The following is a 23,408-nucleotide window of genomic DNA, read 5'->3' as shown; positions in this document are numbered from 1 at the left end:
TCCTCACATTTTGAGCTGCGCTTTCTCTCCTGGCGTTCTTCTAATCGAACGAAACAAGCCAAAGTCAAGTCATGTTTGACAGGAAGAATGTTCATAGTGACTCTATAACAAGAAACACAATGACTTACACGAAAATGATATTGCTCGAAATGAAACGATTGTCCTTGTCCTTGTTTCGAAAATGCAGAACCCTGCTTCTAATAGCTTACGAAATCAGTATGGACGTCGCACCCGAAAAGTGTTCTATCATTTGTTTTCTCGCATGAAAATCGTTGCGCAATCAATCCAACCTGGTAACCCTACCGCAGAGCTCGCATCCGGGTTTCAAAAGGAGCAGACAATGATTTTTCGATTTTCCGTGGAGCTTTCCATTTTCTTGCTACCATGCACGTTTTTCAGTGAAACTGCCAACGAGAGAGCTCAAATCAGTGTCATGCTTCGACGTCAACAGTCTTCGTCATCGTCATCCTCGTCGTCGTCGTCGTCATTGTTACAAATAAGAAACGGGGAACGATTACGACGACGACGACGACGACGACGGTTTCTGATTCGATTGTTATGGTACACTACTGTTGGCTGTCATTATTTGCCGAACTTGGGTAGTTTTCCTTTCTTTTTTTTAGCCTGATTCACGTGGTCCCTCGTGACCGTTTGACGCGAAAAATACCATTGATGGGCAGATCTCGAGTGATTGCTCTCGCCGTTCGAAAAAGCTGCCAGCAGCAGCAGTAGCACAATAATGGCAAGACCGATTCGGTTCAGCCATTTCGGGGATGATTTGAGGGAATGGGAGTTTTTATTTACAGTTGTACAAATGAATTGCAATGAAATATAATGCGTTTGGGTGAAATCTTCAATGGATGACTCTTGAGTTGACATTTCATTGCTGGGAGAAATTGACCGAAATGATTCGATCAAACGAAATAAAAGCTGAACGATCTCCCTCTTCTTCTCTTGGTCTATTTCAGAACATTACCCAACATCATCGGCAATGGCATCGACCTACTACCGTCACGTAACTTTGGTGTTACTCCTGCTGTGCATCGTCACCAGCCCCACCGAAAGTCGATACCGAGAAAAATACCCCCCGAAATCCAAACCCGCCCAGCTGAACCAGGTGCCCATCCGCGCGACAATGCAGATGCCGCTGAATCTCTGCTCCGAGGATCGCAATTTGAAACTGCTCTGTAACTGCATTCCGGAAGACCCGCACGTGAAAGCACAGACAGCTAAATGTTGGATCTTTGGAGAGGAAATACCTCGAAACGATCCCGACTGGTTGATATTCCAAACGCAAATCACACTGGAAACGTTGAAACTCACCGTGCAAAAGGGTGGCAACCTCTCATACATCCCGTCGGATGTGCTAATGAAGCTCAAGCATCTCAAACAGCTGACGATCGTGTACGGCACGATAGAAAATGTGCCCGAATATTCCTTCGGGAATTTGACCGAGCTGCGAAACCTAACGCTGCACAAAAATCAGATCCGACTAGTGCACCCGTTTGCGTTTGCCAATCATCCCTATCTGGAGGAGATCCATCTGCAGAATAACGAAATCATTGAACTGGACAAGGAAGCACTGGTTAACCTGCCCAAGTTGAAGCGGCTGAATTTGGACTTCAACAACCTGACGATCCTGCACGGCGATATGTTTGCACATTTGATCAACTTGGACGAGCTGGACTTGGAATCGAACCAGGTTTCGCTGCTGACGAGGGAAAGCTTCAAGGGACTGGGGAATTTGAAGATTCTAAAGCTGTCGGTTAACAACATCGGGTATATTGGCGATACGGTGTTTGCGGAGCTGTGGAGTCTGAAGGAGCTACACCTGGACAACAATCACATTGAGGTAAGAGTTACATGAGGCGTGGCATTCTCCTTAGGATATAAGAACTATATTGATCTCACTCGATCTCTTGCAATCAATACCCAGAATGAACCCTTCACAGCAAAAAAATAATTTTGATATCACATCAAAGTGGATGCACTACAATCATGTCGAAAATTTCATGTAATTTTTATGACCACTTAAATAAACAAATGCAGTAAAAGCAGCGTAATGTCAGTTCATGCATTGTATTAATGATAATTTTGTCCTTTTTAGCAAGTAATATTACACCATATTTTCGACATGATTGTAGTGCATCCACTTTGACGTGATATCAAAATTATTTTTTTGCTGTGTTCCTTATCTTTAACCTTCGGATAACGAGAGAGGAAATTTTGAATAGGCCTTTTGCTCTCTTATCAATCTACTGAAGTAGCATATATTACTATACACGAACTCTGCTTGATTGTCAAGCAATACAGTTCGGTTTTTACTCGCACTCTCGAGTTGTTCGCTAGTTCGTTGCGATAGTGGTCGAGCTCTTTTTTCGTGCTTTTTGGTGAAACATCGCACGACCCCAGCATAAGGAAATCGTTGCGAGTTGATGCGACTGCTATTCTTGTCCAGTGCTCAATTGGCATCGAAGAAGCTGTTGGCGAACAATCGTTACGCCATCATTAGAAAACGGGGATGAACCGTTCTTCGCAAAAGAATTCCCGGAAGGTTTGTGGGAGAAAATCGACTTTTACATTGGTAAAAGTCTCAAGTGTACCATGCGTCTGTGCACTGAAGGCATCAAGCTGATGGTTTCAGCGATAAACCACTACAAGGCCGTCGAGGCGTTGCAGGCGAGCATCATGAATCCAACGGATGCAGCCAGAATTAGCGAATGTCCATTAGTTGGTAGCGGTTGTGCGAATATGCTGGGGTAGTAAATCAGGGGAAAGGTTCTTAAACGTGTTTACCATCTCAAAATAGAAATCGAACAGCTTATGAAACTGAAAAGTAGTTCACCATTTCGAAAACCAAAATTGGATGGCAGTTCTTGCATTCTTAATTAATATCTCGACACATTTAAATGATTTTTATGTTCAGCTACAGTAAGTTCATAATCTTTTCAACCAGATTAAGACCTTTGATAAGACATTAGCTCTGTGGGAAACGCATCTAAAGGCTAGAGATTTTTCTCATTTCCCTACGCTGGGATCGAAGTCTCTTTAATAAAGAAAGATAAAGATACGCTGGGTTCGTGCAAAGAAAGATACGAAATGAAATGTGCCAATGCAGTTGTCACTCTGAAAAAAGATTTTTCAAACAGAATCCAAGACTTCAAATTTCATTTTTTTTATTTTCATTTTGCTTACTTAGACTGGCACAACTCCAAGTAATTTTGTCATAAGTAAAAAATGTGTGCTGCATCTCAGTAAGATACTTGAAAAAACGTTTGAATCCGTCCAAGGCTTCAGCCAATACACGGCACCGCACGAACAACATGGACATCGGAAGTGGTTCTCACAATAGAGGGGACCTTTTCCTTCTTGGCATCAAGCCGGGAAAGTTTAATGGAATTTTGCCTGGATGATGGATCATTCTAAACATTCGTGAGCATATCAAATTGATTGCAAATCAATTTCATCAGAAGGGGGATCGATTGCCCTTTTCTTTTGCGCTTAGGCACCATGGCGGCAGAACCAAGTTTCTCCAAATCGGCTTCCAAGCAGATTCCTCTAAGAGGAATTTTCCAAGTCGATATCCAAGGGTCCAAACAAGGATCGAAGAGGAATAAAAGTCAGACGAGGTAGAAATTTTACAGGTTGACCACTGGTTTCTTTAAATTATAGACGATGAAAAAGAAATATTTTGTTTATTCTATAAGTCGATAATTCTAATTTGATAGGGACACACTAAACTTTCTATTTCAAGATGGGTTACCCGGAAATGCAATTGGATTTAACGTACGCATTCTGTAATAAAAAGCAATGACAATCTCCAAAAGAGCGATCCATCGCTGGTAGTGTCCATATGACGCATTGTTCTACGAAAAAATAGAAACAGGATATTTTTATCGAAATCTTAATAATATTTAAATCCATAGACCAACACTAGAGCCTTAACCCCTAGCAGACAACAGTTTTATCTTCGCTTCAGATTCATCGATTTAATTAATTGTCCTTAATTATTTCAGAAACTTTCGGCTCGTGCCTTTGACGGACTGAACAACCTGTACACGCTGAATCTGGAGAACAACCGACTGACACGGTTGGAACGGGGTATTTTCACCGGTGTTCCGGCGGTCCTGACGCTCAATCTCAAGTCGAACCAGCTGGAGACGATCACGTACAATAACTTCTTACCACTGATGGATAACCTCGTCAACAACACCAACGTATCGCTGCACGTGCAAGGTAAAGTATTGTCTCAAACAAGAGTCCGAGATTTACCCGTTTTAGAGAAAATTTAACCAAATGTGCACGATTTCTCAAGTTGGATCGCTGAGTAAAATTTAGGGCTAGAAAAGAATTTTTACGATCACAGCATATTCCAGGAATCCCCAGAAGCGCACCGTCCACCCACCGCTTTTTATTCGGTTTCGTTCAACCAATCGAACTGAATTTCTGAGGTGACTCATCTATGGTTGACACTAATCACATTCATAAAATCAGCACTGTCTATCGGAAAATAGCTGAACAATAGCGGTGGGTGGACGGCACTTCCCATCGAGCTCTTAGATCAACCTATGTGCGGATAGGATGGATTTTGATGCTCACATCTGAGAAATTGACGGGAAACATCAAAGAGAGACCTCGGTTTGATCAGGAAATCTTCAGGGTGGTTCAGCCATAAAGAAAATACAGTCAACTAATTGTAATTTTATGAAACTACAGGAACCCCCCCCCCCCATATATTCGTCCAGTCATATGTGTCCTTCAACTAACTACGATGATGTTTCAACTAAATTCACTGAGTTATCTACAAACAATGAGCTCAATTGCTTGAGGGACAGCCGAGAAATAGCGGTTGGTGGACATTACTACCCACATATGTATATGAAGAAGTCACTGTACAGACTACTTAGAATTTCAAACGTATGCCCTTGTCACACTCAACAAAAGTTTTCCATAGCTGACTGCAATCCAAATGGTTGCCATGCTCATATTTAATTGGCTTTTCATAATCCAAAGTAAATTAAATTCCTAAAATGATTTGCGAAAGGACTTCAATTCGGAGAAATGTTACAAGAACGCAGAAAAGTCGATAACCCACACCCTGAATCATCCACCCAAGTTCGTTCAGAGATTTATCTGAATTTCCCCCGTGGCCCGCCGTATTCGATGTGGAAAGAACCACTTGTGTCAGACACTTTAAGGCGCATTGGAGTGCCAACCATTTTTTTTTTTCACATTCTTCCCATTTTTTCCGCTTTTCTCTTTGTTCTTCAAACGCTCCCGTGTCGTCGGCTACCTTTGCCAGGAAGTGAGGTGTGAAGTTAATTTTCCGGCCAGTCATTTTTGCTCCCTTACGCCCCTCGGGGCATTTTTTTTTTCATTTCTTTCGCACTTTGCCGCTTCCTTTCAATCGTACTTTGAGCCCACTTCAACTTCTGGTGTGGGACGGAGTAAGTTTCCCGGATTAAGCAGGTACCACCTACCTACGTACGTATCAACGCTTCTGATGGAAGGCCTGTCGTTTGGCATTTGGCGCTGCGGGTTGTTTGATTTTCGTTTGCTCTTTAGTTTTTTGCTTTCTCAATTTGGAACCTTGTTTCATCATTCGATGGCCGGTCTTGTTTGCTTTTGGGCGTTGTTTCAGCTCTTGAAGGTAACAGTTTAAATGATTTTATTTTTCCAGCCCACTTGGCGATTAGATTTAATTGATTTGTTTTTCCAATAGCTTTTACCGATTTGACCTCTGAGGGAATAAAAAAAAATATGTAAGAAACAGGTTACAGTGAAAACTCTAGAGAGGTTTTGTCCCCATGGTGAATTAATTTTCGACGGAATTGGATTCTGATAACAATGAAACTCAAGTGAATTGTTGTTGCCGTTATTTTTCTTGGCAATTGCAATGAGTGCAATCAAAACTTTATGCCCGCTCTGAACTTGGTGTTTTTCCAACACTTTCTCAGTTTTACATTGGGAGGTTTTTACCGTACAAAGGCTAATGCACTCCGAACGGTTTCGGGTCATTTCGCCGAATGCCGTTTGTGCATGCCATTTGGCCGTATGCTGAACATCAAAACTTCAAAGAAATGCTCATGTTTGAAAGAAGGAAAAGTATCCTATTTTTGTCTGTTGATTTGTCTTAATTTTATGACAAGCCTCGTTTACTGTGCAAAAAATAACTAGAACAACAAAACTCCAAGCCTAAGATTGACCAACTTTTTTTTTTTTTTTTTATAGTCACTTTAACACTCTTGGGTCATTCGTGACTTGTGCGGGGGTGAGATTTGAACTCGTGACTTTGGCGTGATAGGTATGGATGTTAACCACTACGCCGGGGTCACCCCCATTGACCAACTTGTTGATAGAAGGAGTTTAAGGTGTTTCGCTGTGAGATCCTTATTCTTGTAACCACTTCGAAACTGTGACTGCACAAATATCAGCTTCTACGATACGTACCACAATGAAACTGTTACTCCACGTGTGCTGTACTACAGCATACATGAAGTAGCAATTTCAGGTGAAATGGGGCATTATTTTCCGAGATGTGTGTAATTAAAAATTCAAAGTGGAAGTGCATGTATAGCCATTTGTGGACTCTACAAGGTATCACCTTAACGAGAAAAACTTAAAAGGGGAGGAGCTTAACCTGGGACACTGATATTCTGCGGCCTTCCAACCTGTCATAGACACCAGGTCAATCTCTAACCAGCTGCAGACGGGTCGAGATTGAACCGAAGAATATGGGATTGTCCGGTCCTATTTGCTGATCCAGCTGCCTACACCCCATCATCATCTTCCAAAGGCTTTGCTACCATCAGCCCTTTTCAGGGTCACCAAGATTTTCCAAAAGAGTTAAATTTTTGAACACGTCCCAACTAAAATTCCTATCAATAGGTTCTTTTCAGGGCAATCATAGTCATACTAAACAGTATAAACAGAGAAAACCCCGCTCAAATTCCAATTCCTAGCTACTGCTCCATAAAATTTCTCAAATAAGACCACGTAGTCCTACGTCACCATTGCGTACAACTCCATAGGGCTGACCCTTGCGGTTTTTTTTTATTTGAAGAATTCTGTCTGCGTATTTTTTTTTATAAAATCATGACATATTAATTTGTCCAACTTTTCCGTAAAGAAAAATGAAAAATCTTCGGAAGGCAAAGTTTTAAGCTCAATATTACACCTATCAGTCGTAGTCCACTGTTCAAATAACACTTGTAATATTTGTTTCTCTTCCTACTTTTCTAATAATTTTGTAACAATTCATGTACGTTCAAAGATGGCAAAAGTCTGTTCTAGATTGTTAATAGCAAAGAAGCTGCTCCGTATAAATAGTGCGATCACACAATATTTTTTCAGGCTGTTCAATATTAGATTTACATTTTCGTGAATCATGCATACACAAACATTATAGGATCCTGATTTACTAAGAAGTTTACAATTTTTTGGACGTAAGGCTGCAAATGAGCTTAAGCGAACTTTAACATCTTTATGGGCTTCCGTAAAATGCAAGTATGATTCTTTGAGCGACATTGTTAGTAGATGTTACAGCACCCGTCACTACAGACACATAATCTCTTTTTTTTCCTATGGTTTGTTTTTTTCCGTGCTGAGCACCAATGCTACCTACGTGCTAGGAAGGCAGCTCCCACACCTGGACCCTACCTATCGACCCATCAACTCAACCGGGAACCAACGGCTTTACTTCCCGAAGGAAGGCGTGATCAGAGATGTTATGCCTTAAAACATGCCGGTGGCGCTGACTGAGATAGGACCCAGGCCTGCTGGGGGAGAAGTAATCACGCTTACCACTACACCACCGGCGCCGTTGGAACATAATCTTTTTGAACCGGCATAACTCTGCTTATATAGTCATCTTTGAGAATTTCACAACTGTATCTACTAACTCTGCTCTCAGTCCACGTTCTGCACACTAAAATAATCTGAATGTTACTGGTGATGTAAACATCCATGCATGCAAACATTCATGCATGTAAACTTCCTTTTCACGTAAACTAGCCGCTTGCAAGAAATGTTGTAAACAAAGGTGGAAAGTTGCATACAATATATGGAATATTGCATGACATGTCTCATAAATTTACACGATTTATAATGTAAATTTGTATGATTTATGAAGCTCCATTTATGTGCATCATAGTAACGGAAATTTACACTACTTTTTTTTAGCTGTGTGCTTTGGAACGAGGGGGACATAATATTCTATCTTCGGCGACCAAATCTCTCACCTGGGAAGGAAAAACATGATAATTGGGTGGAATTGATGTAATGGCAGCCTAAATGCCCCATGAGCCCATACATAAATTCAGTAATCGACTTAATTTTCAAAAGCGACCAAAAATATCCATTAGTACCGTCCTAATGACGCGTTCATCTAGATAAAAATTTAAAAATGGCAGATTCTTAGGGATGGGCCCAATCTTAGATCCATAGGCCAACATTAGAGTCACTTCCAATACTTTTAATTTTTTTCCTTTATGGTGTTTAAAAATTGTATAAAACTTACCTGCGCTACAGTATATCTGTTGAAACCGAAGTCATGCATGATTCTTTGTACAGACCAAGATTCGGGTAATGCGGATAATACTTGTATCTTTTCTTCTTGAATGCAGTCTAGATCCGCGTATTTTCCTTCTGTTGAGGATAACATGCACTTCTCAGCCTCTTTGTCGTAATCGGCGATACAGGGATACCCATGATGCCTTGGTTGAATGTCTCAATATTATGAGACAAACTGATTCCATTGACAATAGAATCTGCTGAAGTCGATGAAGCCAGAGACGTAGCCGATGGGATGATATCAAGGAGTAAATCACTCAGCACATTGTGCCAAAGTTAGATTCGGCACAGCTAGGGCACATCCATCGGTACACTTGCAGCGCAATTCCGTAGGCATTGGATTATTGTAAATAAAATTTTAGCACTCCTGGACAACTGTCATTGAAGTTGTTCACAACATGACCTGCTGTTTGACTGTATATTCAGGATCATCCTCTAATTGAATATACCAGAAGAACTCAGACCAGCAGTTCACTTACAGATCTAGATACGAAATGTAGGTTCTAGAGTGGGCTCAAGAGAAAAAAGCAGTTAATCAGACCACATTAGTACCCTTAATTCAAATAATGCTGCAACTCACAACAAAACAAACTACAGAAGTCGTCCTCTATAGTCCATCTCCAACAATATTCCCCTACGGTTCCAACTCTTTCCGGCCGCTAATAGACCGTTGCTGTTCACATCACGAGAGGCTAGGTTTCTGATCTGCCTTTGAAGGCATTATAAAACCCTAAAACACAGAACTTCTATCATCCTACAAATCGCCAAAATTTCGCACACCAGTCACTTCCCGCGTCATCCTTAATCCGATTTATCCTTGCGATTTCAAACCAAGACATTTAAGGTGTCAGAAATACCAGGTTGCCAGTATGGGTATAAGGGTGGAACAAAATTCAAATTCCAGTTCCAGTATGATTTCCGGGGGCCTTCTGGGTCCTAGAATAACTGTGTAAAATTTCAGGTCGGTCGATGGAACTATATTTTAGCGCCAGCGCTTTTAATTTTACATAGGAATTTCTATGGGAAAACTTACTTTTTCAAATAAAAATCTGGTGAGGTCACCCATTGTCCCCTAAAAATAAATCAACCCAACTACTTCCTAGGAAATTTTACAAGAAAACTTTTCTTCCAACACCACAAAACGATCCGACGCTTGTGGAAAAAGTTACTTAGCCATTACTGATTGCTAACCAAACGAACTGCTCATTATTCTTTTTTTCTAGCAGCACTGCCAGCTGTCGCCTGCTGCTGTCTGCGCGAGGCAGTCACGTTGTGTGTAGGTTCACTCAGCATGGAGGAAAGCCGATATCATGCGCAAAGAATCTTCGATTTTGATGAAACTTTACACAGGTTTCCGGTATAGTACAACAATTATGTTTCACGTGGGTCATTTGGATACAAGCGTGATTTTTCACAAGGGTGTGTTTGCTTTGGCGCACAATTTATTCAAACCTTATCAGTCGAAGTGCTGCTGCTCAGACTTCAATATTTCATTGTATTCATTTTTCGGTGGTACTTCACAACTTGCAGTAGGTATTAATGTTGTTCGGGATTCTTGGCTACCGAGTTGTTGAGGTCGGAAACAAGCTTTACGGCCATTTCCGCGACATCATTGACAACCCCAAGAGCTAGAACTCGCTGCTGCGCTGTTAAGTAGAAAAGAACCGCCGGCAATTTCAATAACTTTAAAGCACTTTTTTTTGTTCAAAATCGAAACAATTTTTATGAAAATATATCACTCTCTTTCGGTTGGTAACAGTGAATACATTTTTATGAACATGACCAAAAATAACTTTGATTTTGATGATTTGTTCTATTTACTTACCCCTCAGATAACCTTGATTTAAATCCCAATGCTCAGGGTTTTCACCGAGAAGCTCGTTTTTTCATGAGAAATACCATGGAAGACATTCTAATGTCGGAACACTTACAAAAAAGATGACCCAATATTGATGTGCGGAGTGACCTATCTGGTAGAAGGTTGTTCCACATCTTGCTGAATTTCGTCATTCGAAGGCGTTTTGTTTGATGTATAGACGTTGAACTTTAGTGTTGGTGAGATTGTAATAGGAGATCTCTATGGGATGAGCTCCTTAGGCACAATATAGTAAACGTTAGAGAAGTACCTAGAGAATTTATCTTAAATACAGGTTTAATGTAATATTAGTTTACCTGTTTATATTTTTTGCCTCTGTTATGACATACACAATTCTACCCAGATATACAACTAGGGACTGAAAAAAAGGCACGTTAGGGAGTTTGTTGATTATTTGGGTACATTGGAGAGTATTTTCTTATAAACTAGTTTTTCTTCAACTGCGTCTAAATAGAAACGGGTAAGTCTGATAGCTACCATATCTGAGAATGAATTGTTTGTTTTGTAATATACAATCATGGAAAGTACAACTCGCTGCTGGACATCACGATTAACATTTGAAAATGGTATAAAATGTTGAACATCATTACAACTATTATTATTAATTTGCATTAACATGAGAACGGCTGGACTTAGGAAAAAAGTTATTGTGTGCAAATTTATTTAAAATTCATCAACAAAAACTTTAAAAATTATAGATTTTTTAAGCACGTTACCAGTCTAAGCTCTTAACCAAATTTTATAACATTTATTAAGTTTTTTTTTGATAAAAAAATTTATTATGATAGAAGGGAGGGTGTTTTGAAATAATTAACGTTTTATGATTTTTTTTTATATTAATCTACTAAGCTTTTTATTTCATTGAGTTTTTTTCCTTAAAGATAAATTAACTGCATACATTTTTTTTTTTGATGTCATCTTGATCAGGTTAAAAAAATATAATCATTTTTTTTAATACGCCCTATTCAAAAGTTACAGTGATGAAAAAATTATATTTAAATAAAAATGCAACCATTGGTAGCTGCGAACAAATGAGTATTGTTTCATTTAAATCGGAAACACTCATGTCCAACCGGTTTACGTTTTGGGCTGGAAATTCTCAATATGTTTTCATCTCTTTCCTTGAAATCTAAGGCTCTTTTACACGACGCTATATTTTTGTTTAATTATCAAGTTCTGTTCTTAAATTTTTAATATTAATTCTACTTTTATGGGTGCTAATGGATAGGAGAAATGCATGTAGATCGATATTTCTGCACCAAGTCAGTTTTGATTTAAAAATAAATAAATTGTTTTAGAAGATCAAAGTAGGCCGCGCTGCGAAAATGACGTGTTTTGTTTTGCTGCGTCGTTTTCGTTCTTGTGAAAATGTGGAAAATTTACAATTTCAGTGTTAAAAGTGTTAATTGAATGTACAGAAGTTGTGTTGAAAAGTCCATAAAGTGAAAATTATCAAATTCTTCCCTTTCCATTGCATGAGGTGCCGTCCGTTCCGACTGAAGCGCAGCAACGTTCAGTTAACTATATTTGCCTTTTAGTTCCTCTTTCCTCTATAGCAGCGCAGGCCAGCGTGCGGCCCGCGGCCCGGACGTGGTCTCTGGATCTCAACAATGATATAACTCTAGTGCAATTTTGTTCATCATTATGAGTTTTAGTCCAGGAGGAATTAGAAATAAACAAAATGCAGCTTGAAACGTGTTCATCGAACCATTTAAAAATACAAGATAAGGAAGGTTGGACAGGTCTGCTCTACAGGACTTATCCCTCTAAATTGAGACGATCATTTAAATTACTACATACGCGTCAATCTTTTATCTAAAGGCTATTTGAACTGCGGTCTAACTCCCGGGTCCAAGCTTCTTGCGTTCATAAGAAATGATTTCATACATAATGCCATTGCCAGACAGTGGGAGTTAGATTGTAAACAAACACACGTGACATGGCAGCCGTTTGAAATGTCATTGACCAATTCAAACGTGGAAAATATTCCGCCAGAATTAGGGAGCGAGCTTTTCCATGATTTCTTGGATTCTCAGGACTTTCCCGCACGGCCAATGAGATCAATTTAAATTTGAGTTCAGTTTATTCATAATCGCAAAGAGTGCAGGGACTCAGCGATGAGTAAATTTGTCTCATGTTTTCCGTTGGGAAACCTAAAAAATCTGCAAAATTGACAAAGTTTTACTATGAAGACTGAGAGAATCCAAACTTTTATTATCTCATATCAAGGAATTTTTTTTCTTGGAAATCCTGCAAAAACATGAGCAAATTTACTCATTGCTAAGTTCCTGAAACATTTGCGATTTATGAGTAAACTGCACAACCGTTTAAGCAAATTCAAAATTCGCTTTTGCTCGTAAAAAGTACTCACAGTAAACAGTAATCAAAATTGAGTGATCATGATTCAAAAAGGAGTTACTCAGTTTTGAGAATATTGCACTTTTCACAAAAAAAGTGAAACTCTACTTAATTTCGACATAAACGCTGTCCAGACTGAGCAGTTATAACATGTTATAACGGTTGTCAAATAATTGCAACACAGAAACCACCATCAAGATAACGCAATAACATGTTATAACTCTATAGTCTGAACGTACTATTAGTTTCAACGACCGTGTAGGACATAGAGAGACTTTCCACACCTTTAGAATGCCGTAGAATATTTAAAAAAAAAATCTAACATTTCTCATGAGATCTCTCTAAGTCACCGAGAACCTGAACTTCCTGCGAAAATCAACTGGAGACTTCCTAGTTCCCCAGTCGCTAGCTCCTCAAACTTAGTCTTCATCACAAAATTTTCTAGTTATATCTCAACAATCCACTACTGAGACCTTAAACATGCCTTAGAACTTCTGTTAGATGTAGCATTCTAGCTTTACCCACGAAGAGTCGTGTAACCAATAACCTTTCACACTACTGAACTTAGCAGTTTAAATTAACAGATCATCAGGATATTCTCACAGAAACTGTCAAAAGGTCCTCCTGCAATTGGCTTCATTTGAAGATAAAATCAACTTTTCTGAGGACCTACTAGCTAAACTTTCCTCACCTTGAGAATGTCGGTAAAATTCCCCAGATGTTCTTGAAAAAAACCATATTTCTCTTCGGGATTTCTCTAGCTGTTACCGAGTATCTTACCAGCAGCTCCTCAAATTGCAACTGAGGTTACAGCACAATCAATTTCCGGACAGGTTTCTGGTAACCTTTTGAAAACTGAAAGACATTATGTTTCTCTACAACTTTATCTCAGACGTCATTTCGATCACAAATGCCGTATCCGTGCTACAATTTTTTGAAAAATTTCAAGGACGCCATTTTGAACATTTTTTTTTATGATACAATATGGCCGAAATTTAGCACAAATGTGAACCATTGCCCCATTTCGCAAAACTCTAGCTTTGCCGAAGAAGACTCGTGTGAGCTTCCGTCAGGATTTCCTCCAATAACTTTTTGAACTCCTGAAATCAACAGAGTCTTCGAGATTCTTGCGATAACTGTAAAAACTCTCGTCGATCAAATTTCTTCAACATACCTCTGAATTTGAACCTTTGTATCTCTAGGCCAAAAGGGCTCTGATCTTTCAACTCTTTGTAACAAAATTGAGCTAAGGAAGGAAGTACATAAACTCTACGCAGTTGAAGATGTATCAGATAGCGAAGAGCCTGTCAACTCAATAAAAAATTAATTCTCTCATAAATATTTGTATGAAAGTTGAAATTAAAAATCATGTTTGCCTCTAAATGCTCCTTCATTGGTTTTCTTGCTCTGAAGATTTTTTTTCTGTATTTATGGTTGCGATTGTTGTTTTTGTTTTGTTTTGTTTCTGTTTCTCTTTGTTTTTGCAGTGGTAGTTTCTAGTGAGAGAAATGATCTCCATCACATCACTAAACATAACCACGAGCAATGACGAGGAACTGCATCCCAAACCCCATGATAAACAAGGAGCGGATGCATCCAACGAAACTTTTAAGCGGAAATGAATCATTACCAACATAGGAGAAAATTCGGTAAAAATGTACAAATATTTACACATTACACACATCTACACATAGCGTTTGGTACGGTATGTCCACGCATCCTTTTCACCCCTGTAGATTCAAGAAATGTTCCCATTCATTTCCACGAATCATCTTTGTGGCAAATACAACGCAGTAGGCCTGGCCGTATTGATGTTTATATCATATCTCAGATATGCTGTAAACATCAATTAGATAAGAAAAATGATTAGACCTCATCAGGAAGCTTTCTCGTACTGGCTGCGTTTGTATTAGATTAGATTAGATTAGAAAAATAAATAAATTGTTTTTAGGGCTATTTACTTGTTGTTTAATAATTTATTTGATAAGGCTCAATCAAATTAACTTTACAGAGCCGAGTATTCTTGTTCCCTATACAATACATTTTAAAACTATAGTCAAAAGGTTCAACACAATAAACACTTTATCTTTCGCTATTCAATAAGCCTCCTCAATTAGAACAGAAGCCACTTCCAGTGGTTTCGTTCATTGACAGTATCTCCAACGGGAGGCTGAGCGCTTCCATTGCAGCATTGGATGCAAAACGTGGTTAGCACTCAAACACTCATCATGAAACGGTTGCGCTCGACCACGCATCGACCGAAAGAACTGCTGATGAAGAACAATGAGTTGCTGCCGAGTAAACAGAGGATCGCGTGACACACATCGAGAGTGGTCTAATTCTGTCGAAAGCCGAGTGAACACTGAGCTGTTTACTTATGAAATGACAGACCTTGTATGTTCTACTGCCCACTATGCACAGCTTTTTGAATTCGTGTTGAGGTCCCCAGCCGCTGTGCCTTATTTGAACAAATTCGGCCACGATCTGGATTTCCGGGAGAGTTGTTTGTATGGGAAAATTTGCGAGTCAAAATTTCAAAAAAATTCTCAATTTTTACAAAAGCAGGGAATTAGATTCAGAAAACTACACAAAATAACTTCGTCGAAGACTGCAATTCAATTCATTCTGTGATTTTTTTTTATTTTTCGCTGTCACGCCAGTAGGTATACCACCGACAAACTGACATGAAACGTAAGCGTTAAGTCTTGATCTAGAATTCATAACGGCCGATTCAAATGTGCAGCAATCCCATCTCTCAAAACTATATAAATGTTTTATCTAGATAAAAATAATTAGTAAGAAATAGATTAGACACGAACCAACTCATACATTTTGTACGCGTGTTCGTGGCTAGGATCAGTGCTGCAAAATTTCGACAATACACGGTGATACTCAAAATTCTGCTTTGGTCACTCGTTTGAGCTAACAGTCATCGTCAAGGCAAACCATGTCAATTGTCAGTAGCATTTTTGTCAGTGACGAACATGTGCTGATTTGTTTATTAGCTAAATTTGAGATGAAATTAAATGGCTTGAGCAAAACAATTACATGGAGCCATTAAAGTGAATAAGCATCTACGTCCTGAACGGCTTGGATAACAAAAATGTGTCTCAGAATGCAAGAAATTACACTTTCTGTTACAAGGTGAATCTTTGTCATTGACGAAAAAATGAATGAGATTTTGACAAAGATTTTTTTGAGGATCAAGTCTATCATTGACTATGTGAAAAACAATTTTGTCAATATCGCGCAAAAGTCTGTCAATGACAATGACAAATCTCAGCACTGGCTAGGATACATATTTTCCGCGAATATGGTGCAGATGTCAGTTTTGTGCTTTGATCAGAAATTTCTTTCTAATTTGTATGTACATTCATGTCGGTTTGTCGATGGGTTTACGTTGAGCGCATGGTCATATTAAGAAATATAATATATTTTTGCACAGAAGGTAAGTTTTTTTGTAAGCCCCAAATTTAGTAATAGTGGAGCAATTTTTAAAATTTTGACAAGCAAATGCACAGTTTCGGACAATTTCACATACATTTTCCATAAAAAATATAAAGTTATCCCGCAAATCCAGATCTCAATAAAATTTGTTCAGATTTGGCACAGTTGTTGGTGAGCAGAAGCTTGACTCAACCTACACACTTTCTATCACGGAATTATAACATGACTTGCAGCAGCTCGTTTCTGCAAGATTCAAGAAGTTTCGCAACACAACTTAAACTTAGGACTAACATTTCACGAACATTCCGTAATTCTTTGATGGCATCCAGATGGTGTTTTCCAGTTTGTACATCTTTGTTCACGCTTAATGTGAATTTGAATTTTTAATGCCATTTTCCCGTAACTTTGATTGCCTGCCACGAAAAACAATTTCAGGAAATGTTAATGTCTTTTCAATAAGCCCACATGAGAGTGGGCCACTCTGTAGAAACCTCTCCCCCCTCGAACCACAACAGCACTTTTGCACGTTTCACGCCTCAAGGTAAGACAATAAAAGTCGGAAAGTTGTACCGCGCTCAAACAACAGGTAATAAAACAATTTTGAATTCATTTCTTTTATTTTTTCAATTACAAGCCCCGCTGACACGTGTTACCGACGCCAGTATTTGAAAGCGATGAGCAGGACTGTCGCATCACACCGGGGGTTGCCAGAACCTCAACCGCACCTCCCCAACCGCTAGCTTGTTCTCTGAATCGCTTCAATTTGCGCATCCGGCCGACAAAGAAAACACGCGGAAAACAAAAGCGAACAAACTGCCTTCTTATATTAATTTCCATGAGGTGCAGTGAGAACAAAAAAAAACTGAATTTATCCACCTCTGGTGAGATCTCACTTTTCTTATTTATTTCAATTCCGACGAAATGGAGCAATTTAATTGCTCCCCGGGGTCACCCGGGACATGTCCACGTGTGGCCAACGTGTTTCCTTGTCATTCACTTTTGTGCCCAATCATACACACATACAGATATATACTGATCTCGTCAAATCCGATTGATCGTATCAGAAAGTTATCGTCTTCGAATTTAATCAATAGCTGATTATCGTAACATTCAAGCGGTCTTCAGAAAAGATAAGATAACAAGCTAACACTTAAATCATTACGGCAAAAGGCTAGGAAGAGAACAACTAAAAGTCCACTTTTCCCATAGTTATTCCCATAAAAACTTCCAAGGGCCAGTGCAATATGAGATTGCAACCAAATGAGCTCAATTTTTTTTAGTAAAATTATCAGCACCTGATTTGGAATCGATTGAGCTTGGTGGAGCAAAATCGATATTTTGAACCACCCTAGTAGGTATACACTTCTTAGTAAGAAGGGTAAAAAAAGTTGAAATTGTGGAAACCATTTCTTGCGGATTGGGTCGATGGCTATTCCAGGAATGGTGGGTACAATGACGGACATAAGGGAGGGCAAGTGTTTTCTCAACATTTTCACTTAATTTGGAACTTGATGCTCATTTATTTCTCGTCAATCAGTGTAGACCGTTTAACAATAGTTCTGTTGCCTTACAAGCTATTTAAATTCAAACGTTTTATTTGCAATTGTCAATAAGTGTAAATTACATATACAAATATCTAAGAAATAAAAATTGTTTGAACTTGACGAGATGAAAGCCTAGCAGTTAGTGTTCTCCTTACTGTATCTTTAGACATCGTTAGATCTATACGCTCACAATAATTATTATAAACTCTCATTATTCTGTTGATTGGTCCATTTTTACCATAATTCGTTCTGTAAGGTAACAGTTGAAATACATTTCGAGTTCTTAACATGATGGTACGTAAAAATTTAAGCTTGCTAATTTTTTTCTGAATTTACGCGTTGTGAGATAATATCATAAACAAAGAAAATCATGGAAATTTATCTTCAATTCTTAAGTGTTTCAATGTTTATCAACATGCAACGGGACTCATAAGAAGGAAGGGGAAAAGAGGTCCAGCCTAGTTTCCTAAGAGAAAATAACAAAAACTGTTTTTGAACTGATTCTATACGATTTATATAAGTTTCATGATATGGAGCCCAAACCACACTGCAATATTCGAGAATTGATCTCACGTAAGCTATATAAAGTGTTTTGATGGTATATGGTTCTTTAAAATGATAACTAAATCTTGTTATGAATCCCAACATATTATTTGCTTTGTGAATTGTGGTATTCACATGATCTACAAATGCCAACTTCGAGTCATGAATTACTCCTAAGTTCCTAATTTTATCGCACCTTAAAACCAGCTGGTTTCCTAGAGTACATGTAAAATCTAGAGTAGTGTGTTTTCTGGAATAAGATATAATATTGCATTTGCAATTGTACAAAACATCAATTTCATTATTAAAATGTAGCAAATCAGAATTGCTAAAGATTTCCATGTACAGTTTCATATCGTCAGCATATATGGGCACATTTAAGCAATTCAACACACTTCACGTCATCCACAAATAAAATAAATAATAAAGTACCTAAATGAGATCCCTGTGGATTTCCCGAGGTAACATTAACTGGCGAAGATATTTTTCCTTTAAAGCGGACCATCTGATCCAATCCATTTTAAAAGTGTACTTGTCATACCTACACGTTTTAATTTAAAAAGAAGTAAGGGAATGTCTACTCTGTCAAAGGCCTTACTAAAATCAGTGTATAAGGTTTCAACCGTAGTACCTCTATCCATTGCTTCAATAGAAAAGTTTACAAATTCCAAAAGATTAGTTGACGTTGACCAACCTTTAAAAAACCATGTTGGTTATTTGAAATGCAATGCTTAACCTGGTTAAATATTTTTTGGGTTAAAAATTGCTTCAAACATTTTAGGAATGCATGATATAATTGCAATACCTCTAAAGTTTTTAATGTCTGACCGTTTATCAGATTTAAATATTGGGACTAAAAATGATTTCTTCCAGATTTTTGGAAAATCACCTGTTTTGAGAGATAAATTGTAACGCCAAAACAATGGTTTAACAAAACTAGTTGCTTTTTTTCAATAAAAATGAAGGTATTTCATCAGGACCAGGTCCTTTGCCGGCATCGAGACTTTCAAGAGTCATAAAAATTTCTTTAACAGTGATATTATTAACTGATGCGTCATTTTCCCCTTCATGTAGGTAAGAAAAATAGTTCAAATCTAGAGTATTACATATGTTTTGGAAAAAGCGAGCAAATTGGTTACAAATATCCTCACTATCAGTGCTATCAAACTCTTCAAACTGCATGCGTGATGGGAATGTACATGACTTCATTTTTTCGTTCGCGAAGTTAAAGAACGTTTTGGGATCAGATTTTATATTGTTCTTTACTCTTGAATTGTAATTCGCATATGCTGACGATATTTCTGCCTCAAGTTTTCTGCAAATAACAACGTATTTTTTCTAAATTTTGTGCATTTTTAAACTTTTTATACGACTTGTGTGCTTTTTTCTTCCTGTTTTTAATATTTCTGATTTCTTGTGTATACCACACAGGATATTTGGTGCTGTTCACTATTCTCTTTAGTCTTTTAGGAACGAATACTTCAATAATATTGTATAAGTTAGTATAAAATATGTCAACAGCCTTGTCCATGTTATTTTCATCTTTGGAAAGGTTTTGCCAATTTATGTTATTCAGTCTGCTGTGAAATTCAGGAACAATTGCATTTTTAAAATCATAAACTAATTCAAAATCAACAACGCTTGGGTGTGACCTATGCGAGTCTGTGAACACTGAGTATTCAATAGACGTATGAAATTTTTCATTCTTCCATAATGGAACTGCTGCGTCTACAATACAAAAATCTTCTGTACAATTAGTAAACATAAAATCAAAATAGGAATTGAACTGGTTACGAACATGGTTAATTTGATGAAGTCCTAAGTGGCTGCTTTTATCAAAGATGAATTGCAAAGTATCGTTTTCACTTACAATTGGTAACAGCAGAGAATCATTATCACTATCCTGAATAAAATTAACAGTATTCTGGTTAAAATCTCCATAAATATGAATTTTGGTTCTTGGTTCTTCTCTTTGAATTTTCAGTTCTGCAATAGTGAAAAACTTTTCGTAAGTTGGTTTTTTGGAAAAGTTTGGAGGAAAGTAGACAGAAGCGAAAAGATGTTCTTCACCATTTTTAACCCACACATCTTCAAATTCTTTATGTTTTTCACTAGCAATTTGTTCAGCTTGAAATGTAGCATTCACAGCAATAAGTACACCACCACCTGATTTTTTTACCTGATAATGATCAATGGCGGTCACATCGAAACACACTCAATTTACTACCAAAGAACTCTTCGCTATTAATACTTTCAGACCAACTAGTTTCTGTTCCAATTATTATATCATATGTGCAGCCGCTTATTTTATTTTGAATTTCATTTATTTTATACGCACTGCGCATACGGTTAAAATTTTGGAAAAAGACTGTAGTTTCATTTAAAAAAGAGCTACTTGATAAACTAGCGACATAGTCACTTACGTCGTGCTGGTCAGGAGGTGAAGTTGCTGCATACTGCCCGACATCTCTCAAGTTATGTGAGATGCCAAGATCCTCAGGCTCAGCTGTGTTGTCATATTCTACCTCAGATGAGTGCGTCAGTTGCGCCGAAAACACGCATGTCTACATGTGCACGGCTGACACGATGTAGAGGCAGAATTCCCCGGAGCCATACCATGTGAACTCGGAAGACCGCTTACTGGGTACGGGTTTGAGTGTACCCCATTAGGCATAAATACGTTAGGCATACGGACGCTAGGCATAATGGACGTAAGGCATAAAGTCATAAGGCATAATGGACGTTAGGCATAATATACGTTAGGCATAATATACGTTAGGCATAATGGACGTTAGGCATATAATACCTTGCTGCTGTGCAACTCTAGAAACCTGTTTCGAGCATGGTGAACAATGCTTAAATAAGGCTAAGCGTTGAATAAAAAATGATACAAGTTAAACAAGCATAGTTTCTTTAATAAGCACAGTATGGAATCCATTATTTATCATATCATAAGTGACGTAGCTACATATTTACTTAGATCCAAGATTAGTAGCGATAGCGGTTAAGTAATCTGGCAATGAAAACTCAGCATAGTTTTGAACTATAACTTGAAATCAATCGCATCTAGAAATAAAAAAAAAATCACACATTTGATGTAATATATTCTTACACACATATTACAATTGTCAAAGAAGAAAAGATTTTCCTCAAAGACCAGCTCATGCAATGAAGAAAGGTGAATTCTGTGATTTTTCATTCAATAACAAAAAACAGCTAAGGTTGAATAAAATATGATGCAAAAGAACAGCTCATGAAATGAAGAATGGTGAATTCTGTGGTTTTTCATTCAATAACAAAAAAACATACCAGCTGCTGTTATACTTTTCGATACAACGGTTCTGTTTTTGTTGTTATCAGAATGAAAACTAGCGGAACCGTCTGCTGAAGATGTGATGTGAGCGATACTTCCATGAACAATGACGAGTTGCCGAAACAAACAAGGAACTGTGGCAAACGTACCATCTGTAACCCTTTGCCTGCCCAAGACGTCGCAAGTTTTCATGAGTTCCAAAAAGTAAGGCTCTTTTATTATTGTCACCGAAGTCAGCAATTAATAGACGGTCCCCATTATCATCCTTCTGGAATTCATCGGGTAGATTATGCCTAACGTCCATTATGCCTAACGTCCATTATGCCTAACGTCCTTTATGCCTATCGTACATTATGCCTAACGACCGTATGCCTAACGTCCGTATGCTTAACGACCGTATGCCTAACGTCGTGTACCCGTACGTAGCATTTGAGGGGGGAGGTGGGGGTTTCAGAATTTGTGACCGGCCATGTATTGGATATAGCCAAATACGCTACAAGGGGTCTACATTGATCAAAAATATGCTACGTCATTTATGGATGCTCCCTAATCTGACTAGTCAGCCTTCCAGACCCTCCTCGTACCCAAAAGACGCTACCCTGAGTCATCAACGTTTTGCACATTGTTTAACTTTCTGGTGCCTAGAAGGCGCCATCCGTCGGTGTTATTTATTTCGTCTTCCAAACTGGTGTATGGATCGGATGGCTCGGGCGAAGGCGCGGGGTTCTGCGACGTCATTATATGAGCTGACAATGACTTCAGCTCATCAAGAATATTGAGCTCTAGAATCGGGTTAGTAGTCATTGTTGACGTAGCAGCTGCATCAATTGCCAGCTGATTGAGCTGACATATTTCTGCGTTGATATTACGCAGATCACTGGCCAGCTCACACGTCACAGATTCCAACGACTTTGAAATTCTGTCATTGGTTGCCTGTATTGCAGAGTCAAATACAGACGTGACGTGGTTTTTGATGGTAACTACACTGCCAGCTAAACTACTGTTTTTGTTTATTGCAGCTAGCTCATTTTTTATGCTGGGGAACCTCGAACCCTTCAAAAGCTTCATTCACTATACTGGGCTTACTCTGTTGCAGTGTGAATTGATGAATCACCTGCGTGTTGGCATGCAGTTGCTCTGTGAGGTTTTTTTGTCTCTCCAACAGCCGGGTGGACGTCCAAATTTGCTTTAACATACCTTTGGCAAGCCTCGAAACATGGTAATATGTATGAGGTGACCGGTTTCGTCTCCTTTTTCCGCATTGAAACCTGCGTCTGTGACTACACAGTAACACCGATGCAAGCAGCATGGAACACACGTGGACATCCCGCACAAGTCCACATTATCGAATCGGCGGAGGCGTCGAAGGCACAAATTTCACAGCTCATGACGTTAGCAAAAATTACACTTGGTCAATACAGTAAAACAAAAACAATATTAATTTATTTTATTTATCGTATATTGTAAAACTTTTATTGTATAATGAAAAACTTTTCGTAAGCTGGTTTTTTGGAAAAATTTGGAGGAAAGTAGACAGAAGCGAAAAGATGTTCTTCACCATTTTTAACCCACACATCTTCAAATTCTTTATGATTTCATTAGCAATTTGTTCAGCTTGAAATGTAGCATTCACAGCAATAAGTACACCACCACCTGATTTTTTACCTGATAATGATCAATGGCGGTCACATCGAAACACACTCAATTTACTACCAAAGAACTCTTCGCTATTAATACTTTCAGACCAACTAGTTTC

General features: G+C 38.4%; 1 protein-coding gene across 1 annotated transcript in view; it reads left to right on the top strand.

Moving 5' to 3' along the window:
- Positions 1-989: 989 nt before the first annotated feature.
- LOC135704209 (connectin-like) overlaps positions 990-23,408 on the top strand; it is a 53,721-nt gene continuing 31,302 nt past the window's right edge. Inside the window, exons 1-2 of the mRNA XM_065225673.1 lie at positions 990-1,852; positions 4,017-4,236. Coding sequence (XP_065081745.1) covers positions 992-1,852; positions 4,017-4,236 — 1,081 coding nt within the window. The 5' untranslated portion in view covers positions 990-991. The remainder of the gene's footprint in view (positions 1,853-4,016; positions 4,237-23,408) is intronic.

This window comes from Ochlerotatus camptorhynchus, unplaced genomic scaffold, assembly GCF_037179485.1.
Source record: "Ochlerotatus camptorhynchus isolate MF236.1 unplaced genomic scaffold, CSIRO-AGI_Acam_v1.1 ptg000232l, whole genome shotgun sequence".
NCBI classification, from domain to species: Eukaryota; Metazoa; Arthropoda; class Insecta; order Diptera; family Culicidae; genus Ochlerotatus; species Ochlerotatus camptorhynchus.
This window is presented reverse-complemented; position numbering and strand designations above follow the sequence as displayed.